At 36.1% G+C, this 10782-nt stretch overlaps 1 protein-coding gene across 3 annotated transcripts in view; it reads right to left on the bottom strand.

Moving 5' to 3' along the window:
• Positions 1–1053: 1053 nt before the first annotated feature.
• Ccser1 (coiled-coil serine rich protein 1) overlaps positions 1054–10782 on the bottom strand; it is a 1057181-nt gene continuing 1047452 nt past the window's right edge. For 2 of the 3 annotated variants that reach the window (XM_040737638.1, XM_021230621.2), the window contains one exon: positions 1054–4060. In XM_040737638.1, the coding sequence (XP_040593572.1) occupies positions 3578–4060 (483 nt within the window). In that variant the 3' untranslated portion in view covers positions 1054–3577. The remainder of the gene's footprint in view (positions 4061–10782) is intronic. The other variant, XM_040737639.1, reaches the window with a different exon arrangement.

Raw genomic sequence — 10782 nt, 5'->3', positions numbered from 1 at the left:
TGTGAGTGTATGAGAGAGAAATAACATTGAGGAAACCATATATTTTTATATTGAAAAAATTGGCTAGAAAATAGTACTTTTAAACAAGAAAATAATGTGACTGAGCATTGTGAAATTTAAGTGGATAAGATTGGCAAGAAAATGAGAAAAATCAAAGGGTCAACCAAACTAAAAAGTTTTGAGAAATGCAGAAAACAATATGATATTAGGTAGGATAAAACAATTAAATTTTGAACAGAGGTATCCAATGTGGGTAGATAAAGATGGTGCTAGAAACGATAAATTACTAAACAAAACTCTAAAGCCAAAGGAGATTTGCTTGGTACTCCTACATAGCTATATCTATGGATAACCGTATTTCTAAGAAACTTGATAATGTAATGACAAATGATGTAGAAAATAGAACTCACAAGTTAATAAACTGCCCTTGCTGGTTTATCACCTAAATTACTGGGAAAGCCAATAGAAAGTTGACTATTACTTTGTAATATGATCTTTAATTGTGTAATTATGGGGGCAAGGGTCTTGATTCTTTTGGAAGCAGGGAATAAGTAATAATGTGTCCAATGAACATAAAAGTAAAAGAAAACAAAAAATGCAAAAATTTCCTCCAACTCATGAAGAGTTAGCCACAATGAAAGTAGAAGCAGGTGCCTGGGGTTAAATCTCAGAATATACAAGCATAAATACACCGGAAGGATATCCAGATTATTCATGACAACCTCTGTAAACATATTGCATAAAGTGACTTTTTGCATGCCATTTCCTGAAATTATTTCATATTAACTATCATCCTATTTTTTTTGTATAAAAGTAAGACAAAAATAAAAGAAAGCCCTTACCCAACCTCATTGATAGTGGTTGATTGACTGTTATACCATGACAGCAATTACTTCATTGCATCATTAAGACAAAGATGAGGGTGCCACAGAGAAGTAGAGATCATCTTGTAGTTGATGAATGGTTGGTTCTTTGTTAAGTCTTAGCATATAAAAAGTCTAGAAAAGCAAAACAATCACAGACTTGATAGAAAGAAAGCTTAGTGTCCCAGTGTTTACAAAAGTGGGAATCATTTATTTCAGGTAGACAAGGAATGACTCTTCCTATGTTGAGAAAAGTCTGCAGCAGAAGTGTTACATGGTTATTCAAGCTACCTACACAAATACATGCAAAGAAGAAAAAGGAGGAGACCATTGCTTCATCAGAAAAACAAGCACTTTTTCCCTGGCATCATGTCTTTGGATATGTCCCGCCTTGGAGAAATGTAGAAAACCATTTAATATGTGGAACAGTCTTAGAAAACTAGAGATTTTAGTACAAAGAAATCAGTGCTCTGAAAGAATGCCCACACAAGGTTGTTAGGACTTAGGATAGCCACATGAAGGAACTTTGAACAGAACCCCAAGCCATTGTTATTGACCTGCATTAACACAGTCGGCTTACAACTTCTCCATGCCTGAGTCACACTGGGTATTACTAATGAAACTGGAACCATGATGAAAATACTGATACAAAACAGTCTCAAAGTGATCATTCCAAAAATACCCTCCCTTTCAAAATTGAACAGGTTAATGCAGGGTTTCTTTTTGAATGTTTCCATTTAAAAAAGGTTTGTCAAGAAAATACTAGTGTTTAAAACATCTCTTAAAATGTCTATTAAATGACAGGATTTTTTAAATAGATTAATTCTTACAAAGAATAATTCAAAAGCTATCTTTCAAGAAAACATAACCATAAGCTTCAAAATGCAACTTAAAAACATTACCTATTTCTTTACATATTCTTCCCTATTTTGGTAGGGAAAAAAAAGAAAAAAACAAGCAAACAAACAGGTTTTGTTTATCGTGCTTGGGTATTTACAAGATTAAAATATTCTAAGAATAGAAACCAACTCTCAGTACAAATCAAGCTGAATTATACAACTAACGTTTTTCTTATAATTTCACAAATATTGTCCAGCTCATAATGCACATCTACATGACTTTTGCAGCTTCTAGAAGATGCTGGAAATGTTAGGCAGCAAGCTCGAGTATCTTTTAATCTTAAACAGAATTATAAACACACGCGTGAAGCAAACACCAAAGAAAATTTGCATGATGTATGTCTTCGTCAGCAAAATAAAATAAGTACAACATAGCCAAACTTCAGTAGTTAAAGCTGGGACAGGCATCTCAGGGTTCTCCCCAAAGGGTAGAGTTCAAATCCATTTTCCTATTAGGTGATGCATATTAGGGGTAGGTTTAACTTTAACAGCTTTGTCAGATGGCATGCTAGAACTACCTTGTCATTTCGCATTTGTTCATCTCATTTGTGCATGCTGATGGGGACTGTCTGTTAGAGAATGCATGAAAAACAGGACATGCAGTAGGTTTAACAGTTTCAATATACCCACCATACTGAATATGGGTAGTTACTAGCCCTGATCTTTCCCTAAGGCAACTGCCATTTGATATTCTTCTGTTACTAAACAAACATGATCTTTCTATTTAGTTCTCTTAATCTATCTCCTATGCACTTAAATATGCAAAATATCAGACCTCACATGTCAAAGACTAACGTATGTCACCAAATGAGATTGAAGCATTTTCGTTAGTGATTTATTTCACAGATCAAATGGCCAAAGTTCACATATTTTACTTTCTTTTGCAAATCTAGTAGAGTGCATAGCCAGAGTTTATGTATCTGTTACAAAAAACAAAATGATAAGGGGCTTTTCTCATTATTAACTAAAACACCATAGGTTAGTGAGTATAAAGTAAACCTAGATGCGTATAAAAATAAATGAATATTTTGAAAATACAAAGAAAGTGAAGTAAAAGAATATATATTGTTTAGAATACTAAACCCTTGAAATTTAAAGAAAAAGGATTCTCATTTATCTATGACAATACCCACAAAGTGTGCCATTTGGAAAATTTTAGCTGACTCTGTGAAACTTATATAACAGTAGAAATAAAAAAAAAACACAATGTTTTGTAAAGTGCAGAGCTGTGGCTCTCTATCCTTTGTGAACTAGTGTAACTAAACACTTCAAAACGAAAGAAATGGTCCTTCCCTCCCAATAGCTCCATAAGCTTGAATGTATGTAATAGAGAGACAAAGATGTCTCATGTTACATGCACACAAGCTTCATTCCACTAAGAAACACACCATCTACTATAAGTTTTAGTTTGTTCTGCTCTTTCTAGCAACTATTTAAACTAAACCTGTACAGTTCCTTTCTATACTCATTCCTCTAACCTACTTTATAGTAACACCATAAACAGAGAGCTATTTGACATTACCATCTGAAATCTCAATGCATATCAGCAAGTGATACAGAAAAAAATATAAATAACTTATATACTATGTCAGACAGCAAGGTGATTCCACTCATTATACATGTGTATTACTATAGAGAGATCAAAATCTGCACAATCCAACCTAGTAAGTCAACATACTCAAACCGTCATCCTTGGAAATAAAATAAAAAAGTCTTTGTTTACAGCTAAAAATGAAACAAGTAAAATGGACATGACCACTCTTACATGGCACATGGAGCAGTAGCCATCTACATGTTCACAGGGTAAGGACCTAACTACCCATCCTGCTGGCCCAGGGTCTGAAACTCTGTGGTATGTAAATTGTGGTGGAGAAAAACATTCTTCCTGCTGTATGTGTGTAAGGAGATAGGTCCTCTGGGTGGCTGTCCAAGCCTGCCTGTGAAGGTCGAGTGCTGTCGGGATAGAGATGTTGGTTCCTTTGGTTTCTCCAGGGTCATGGAGAGTCCTTCTGTCTTCGTTGCTGGCTTCAGAATGCTTGGTCCCACAGTGGTCCTCGAGTTCTGTGTCACTTCTGAGGTGATGGCTTCGTAAGTACCCCTTGAATGTTTCATAACTCCTCCTAGTTCTTTGTCCTTCAAGAAATTGCTTAGACATAGACCTGGGAGTTGATAGATGTTCTTGTAGGGACTTGTCTGGTCAACTGTGGAGTGTCTAAAACGGTCCTCGGTGGGAGTATGTATTGCTTTTCTGTCCCTTGTGCTGAGACTTTGGCTCATGGTTCGATTCCGGTATGTAGACTGGGAAAGAAACAGAAAAGAAAAATCATCTTACAAAAGCATGTGAAGAAGTAGGTGACCTCCAAAACTTTGCGTGTAGACCTGAAGCTCTCAATGAGTGTGAGAAAAAAAAACACACTAGAATGCTCTATGAAATTAAATTTTGAAGTATTATAAAACTCCAACAGTACCAAATTATCAGTTTAATCAAAAAGAGGCATTTTGAAAACAGCTTAGCTAGTATAAATTTGAATTCTACAGTTTTATTGGATAAGTACAAAAGGTCATTACTTACTCATGGATACATGAATTTAACAATGTACCTAGAGAGTTAACATAATTCTCAGATTTCTTGCACCTAAATAGTAAGCAAGAATTTAAGGAGTTTTTCCACCATGAAAGGATAGCAGTAAAATGGAAGAAATTTCAGCACATGGTTTTCTTAGATTTTTAGAGACAATTATCTTTCAAAAGCAGGCCAAATTGCATACCATCTTCCTGCTCTCAAGAATCTTAAAGATCTGTATGGAATCAAAATGTCTCTTTTTTAGTCTTACTTTGGGCCCTGCCCTGGATGAAATGACAGACTCTGGAGATCCTCCATGGAGGGCCTCACCCGCCCTGAGGATTGGAGTGGAGATTGGGTAGGGGACTGGGGGCCTGGTAAGGGAGTAGGGGAGGAAGGGAGGGTGAGGGAGCTGGCTGTAACATGTGAAGCAAGCTTGTTTCTAACATAATTTTAAAAGGGGAAAAAAGATGCTAGCCAAAGCATTGACTCTATTGGCAGAAGAGGGTCAATTTTGGCCACTCTTTAATTCCTGTAGGCAAATGCAACCACGTGCTAGGCATATGGGTTCTGCTTGTTGACACTATGAGAAAAATAGTTTTCATTTCTTCTGTTTTCAGTAGAAGGAGACTTTGGAAAATCAAGAGTGATAATGCCAATAATTCTTCTGTTCTTACTGGCATTATTTATAGGAAAATCATAATTATATACATATAGGGTACAATTGAAGGTTTTGAGGTGTGTATACAATGTTGCCAGTTTAAAGTAAACTAAGTGAGGCATTCTGTGGTGATTTGTTTCTTCATTTCTGTTTCTACATGAGTTGCCTATAAAATTAAACAAGGTGGATGGAAAACTTGCTGATATTACTTTAATTGCACAGTTTGGTAAATTGTTATTTTCCTCCTTGGACATGTTACCACTTCAAACATACAAATCTAGTAAAGATACATAGATTAAACAACTGAATCCCACAGGCTCCTTAATGTTCATCTTCTAGTGCATTATCTAGTACCTATAGCTACAGTGGCTCTATCACAAAAAATATACAAAATAAAATATCTCTCTTAATTTTTAAATAGGAAATACATAGTTAAATAAATTATTTCCTCTTGTTTGGAATGTGTTGTTCTTGATACCACCAAGGTAGAGCTCACAGTGGAAATAACAGCATAGGAGTGAATAATATGGTGGTCAAAGATTTGAAGCACACATTTATTAGTGTGATATGTATTATTGATTACTTCTGAAGCTGACGCTGCATACGATGGTGCTGTGGAATAATCCTTCAGTACATTGTGGAAATACATTGCTCTCATTGTTATTAAAAAGCTGATTAGTTGATGGTTAGGCAGGATTTCAGTGAAGAGAGAAGAAGGGCAGGATCAAGAACGAGACACAGAGTGAGAAGGATGGGAAATACATATATGAGGTAATTGAGCTTAGAGCAGCAAATTGATAAATAAAAATGTGCTAATTCATGTTGTAAGAGCTGTCTGGGGACAATCCTAAGCTATTGGCTAAGCACTTATAATAATGTCTCTGTGTAATTATATGGGAACTGGCTGGTGAGGGGTACCTAAATGTCTGCCTACAAATGACACCCAAACATCCAGCACCAACATCCACATAAGACCTCAGAAAGCTTTAAAAGGTTGTAAACAACAACAACAACAAAAAAAAAACAGAGCCAAATGCAGCTTCCTAGTCATATGCCTCTCATGCTTGCAGGAGTACAGAGACTGGTCTCCTGGTAGCTGCCTGTGGGATGAAGTCAGCCACCAATCACCATGTACTAGCTCCATTAATTACGCTGAGCAGGGCCACTAAACTGACATAGAATTTTAAGATTCATCTCACTTGATCAAAGAAGAATGCAGATACCCAGTAAAGACAAATCCAGAGAGAAAAAGCAAACCTCTAAGTGGGTTACAGTGTGTTTAAAGTTATACATAGGCTTCAGGGAGATAAGAGATAATGTAAGCACAGTCATAGATTTAAAAAATAGTTAAAAATTAATAAAGTCCATAAAATGAGTAAAGTAAAATAAAAATAATAAGACACACAGAGTTGGGAAATACACAGAGTCTGAATCTTTTTTGTTTTCTTTTGTTTTTGTTTTTTGTTTTTTGTTTTTCAAGACTGGGCTTCCCTGTGTAGCTTTAGAGCCAGTCCTGGAACTAGTTCTTGTAGACCAGGCTGGGTTCAAAGTCATAGAGGTCTGCCTGCCTCAGTCTCCTGAGTGCTGGACAGAGTCTGGATCTTGTATGTCATTGTGTCATCTTTAGATTTTCCCATTGCAGATGAAGGAACAACAGCTGATAAGACACATTAGATTATAAAACTTCTTTATTAAACCAAACTAGATATTTTTAAAATGCCTTGACTACAAAATGGAAGTCAAAAGATATGTTACTTTGGGAAAGAAGTTATGTTTTTACTTCCACAGGAATAAGTGGCTATGAGTTCATTACAGGTTGATATTGATCAGGTTTGATTGGGGAAAAATTCCTGAAAATCTGGGCTATGGACATAAATAAATAAACCTAGGTAAACAAAAACACATAAAGCAAAAACCACCTTTAGCTAGCTTGTGTAGAGTATACATTTTACACTGGTATTAATACAGACATGTATAGTATCTTTAAAAGTTTATGTATTGTCAGGGCAAGGAGACAAGACACTAATAAAAATGGATGGCCCAGGTGTTCCAACATCTCAGAATGCCTGTTATAGTCTCCTCAGAATTCTGCACCCAAAACAGCTTCACAACAGGCTGAGATAATCTGGCCTTACAAACACTCTAGCCAAGACCTAACAATTATGCTGATTTTCTCAAAGTTCTGCCAAAGATCCCAGTGCCTGCAACAGTAGGAAGTAATCTAGTAATGACTCCCATATTCCAAGAGATGGGTTATTGGTAGGTTTTGGTTATTCGATGGATCATGGCTATTTGTCCTTGTTTTGGGGATGGTTGACTAAAGGCTGCTATCTGTCATAGTAAAAAAAGAAGCTAAACAAAAGAGCCAAGGTCAAAGATCTCTTTCTAAAGGAAAAAGGAAAAAGGGGAGTTATGATAGGAAAACCAGGAATTTGCCGTACTGGACATTCAGGAGAAACTAGAGAGATGGTTGGCTAATTGCTGTGCTTTCCTTTGATTCTGCCAGTCTTTATTTCAATTTCTGACTCCTCAGATTTTATTATACTAGAATAAATTAGGAAATAATTTCATCTGGCAGTTTACAAGGTGGGTAATAGCACTCTTCACAGGTGTCCATCCTGCCTTCAGACAGCTTAAAATTTAATATAAAATTAAACTAGAATAAAACACGGCTGGTGAAACCCACAGAGGCAGCTGACCTAAACAAGAGGGAAAGCATGGATCCCAGACTGATGACTGAGAGGCCAGGTGTCAGAGAGCAGACCTTGGCAATCTATGGGACCATGGAGAGCATATCAGTATTTATTCCTGGCATACAAACGAACTCTGGGAGCCCATTCCACATGGAGGGATGCTCTCTCAGCCTGGACAAATGGGGGAGGGCCTAGGCCCTGCCCTGGCTGATATGGCAGACTCTGAAAATCCCTCATGGAAGGCCTTACCCTCCCTGGGGAGTGGAGGGGAAATGGAATAGGGTGGGGGGTTGGGGGAGTTGGGAGGCTAGGGGAGGAGGGGAGGGAGAGGGAACTAGGAGAAATATGTGTAAAAAGTTAAATAATAAATATTATTAAAAAAACATTCTGAGTGGCCACAAGAAGTTACATTTTTCTGATTTTCTAATTTATAAAAGGAAGATTTATCTACCAACACCTACATCAAGGATTATTTTGAACATTCAAACATTTGAAAGTAAAAAGGTCTAATATTTTACCTTGAAAATAGTCATATTACGTATTTTCTTAATGAAGGTAGCAATAATAATCAGAAAAAGAAAAAAACAAGTAATAAACCATTAAATTATTTTGGTGTTTATTCCATCTTTTAGTACCTAAATGACTCTGAGGAATCTATCGCAAGTAATTTTCTCTATATTATTAGTAATTTCATATTTATTACTGTAAGTTGGTTCTCAAGAACACAAACTCTATCAAAGATATTTGTAATAAGTTTATTAGGGAATATTTTCTAGCCAACAGTTTTAGTGGAATGGAAAATGCAGAGGCAGAGAGAGGGAGACAGTAAATTATATGCAAGTAATGCATGATAATGGATCAGTCGGGCAGTTGTGAACTTGAGATAGTTCTTCATGTTCAGGCAAACAGGTGGTAGTCTGTTTATAAGATTCATATAAGACACAAGATGATATTAGAATTGGGGAAATGCTTTCATCTTGATTGGGCATATTTTTTTGTATTTTTTAGAAAGAAATACTTTAACACAGAGAAATTTGAGAATATTCAGTCACCAATATCTTCTGAAACTGAGTTAATGAATAAGTCTGTCTCCTCTCTCTCTGTCTCTGTCTCTCCCTCTGTGTGTGTGTGTGTGTGTGTGTGTGTGTGTGTGTGTGTTTCTACCAGAGGGAGGAAAAGCTAGAAATCACAACACTGCATTTACTACATTGAACATCCAATCACACCATTCATATTTTCAATGTTATTATAGGATTGTGTGAATTAATGGGAAAATAATATACCTTCAATTGAAATAAATCATCTTGGATATGTCATCAGCAGTGTGTGTGTGTGTGTGTGTGTGTGTGTGTGTGTGTGTGTGTGTTCTGGAGTTCAATTTTAGAGTACATTTAAGAAGAAAATTAAGTTAGAAAACATTTTATTTTACATGTTTTATTTAGAAACAAAAGGTTTTAAATATATATATATATATATATATATATATATATATATATGTTGCAGGATTCCTGCCTGGGTCTTGTTGCCTCTTTCAGCTCCCAAATAACACACAAGACACTATATTAATTATGAAGCTGTTGGCCATTTGCTATGATTTCTTATCTGACATAATTGTTAACACATAATTGCTAATCTAAGTATTTTTCTTACCGGAGAAAAGGGTCTGAACCTCTTATTCCTCTGGGGGCCTACATCATGACTGTCTGTCTCTCTTTTCCAGAATCCTTCTTGACTCCTAGTCCCACCTATCTTGCTTTTCTATTGGCCAACAGTGCTTTATTCAACAACCAATAAGAGAGGCAGATTTACAGAATGACTTCTCCCATCACATATGTATGTCCCAGAGAAAAATAAAAGTGTGTTACCATATAACTGATCATAGTTTCTGATTTTTTTATTTTTAAATTTTCATTTTATTTTAATTATTTTCTACAATGTAATCTTGATTACAGTTCCTCTCCCTCATGTCTTATAAGATTCTCCCTATCTCCCCTTCCATCCAACTTTGACACAAACTTTCTCTCTCTTTAGAAAACAAACTGCCTGTTACAAATACAATAAAGCTAGAATAAAACCAAACCAACACATTCTCCTCAATATCTGAACTGGTTTCTCCAACGCAGAGGATTATCTCAGCTTTTTTTTTAAGTGTCAAACAGCTAGGATATTATGTATTCAGTGTTCACAGCAGTGCATGAAATGATAGAAAAACATCTGCTGATGATGTGGTCATACACACACATTATAAGCATACTAGGTTTTTCTCTCCTCCCCCTGATGTCAATGCCTTTTTTACTTCTTCATTGGGACATCTAGCTCAAGTTTAAAATAAAGTCTTACATCCCACTAGAAAAAGAAAAATAAGAAAAATTAAATATGTGGTACTAATTTAAAACAAATGATGGCTGAACATTTTCCACTCATTTAGTCTCAGTGCTTTGACTATTTATGGGTGTCTGCAGTTAACACTGGCAATTGCCAAAAATTTTCTCTGGCAATAGTAGACAGCAGTACTGATTTATTAGTAAAATTGTGGCTACTTAGAAGGCAATTTGACATATTCTCAGCAAAATGAACAAAATATTAAGCATCCCCACGCACTCAAAAGCTCAGGAACCTTTTGTAAAAAGGGACAGAAAGATGCAGAAGTTAGAAAAAGAAGGGTTTTGAGGGGTAAGCAGAGAATGGTGACTTCGAAGCATGAAGCAGCAGCTGCACTCTAGAAATCACATGAGCTGTGTTTCTTTACAGGAGGTAGGGCCTGTGAAGTCCTTACAGTGGAACAGGAAGCCTTCATTAGCCTCACCCCTCCCCCAATATTTATAGACTGATAACGGCTATGGCAAGGAGTATGCTTTCCATTATGTACATGCTCATGCTTCTTTCAGTTAACCACAACCAATGCATCTGTAAACCATCTAAGTAAAGAGCACTGACATGGGGAAAAAGAGAAATGGATGCAAAGGTATCTGCTTGGGAAGAGTCAACACACTATCAAAGAGTGGGGAGGCACGTGAGAATGACAGGACGAGTATTACAGAAATGCATACTTACATAAAATGTCAGGGCATTTTTTTAAACTTACAGTACTTTTATGTATTAA

This window comes from Mesocricetus auratus, unplaced genomic scaffold (genome assembly GCF_017639785.1).
Source record: "Mesocricetus auratus isolate SY011 unplaced genomic scaffold, BCM_Maur_2.0 Super-Scaffold_100676, whole genome shotgun sequence".
Taxonomy (NCBI): Eukaryota; Metazoa; Chordata; class Mammalia; order Rodentia; family Cricetidae; genus Mesocricetus; species Mesocricetus auratus.
The sequence above is the reverse complement of the archived record's forward strand: the minus strand, read 5'-3'. Positions and strand labels throughout refer to the sequence as shown.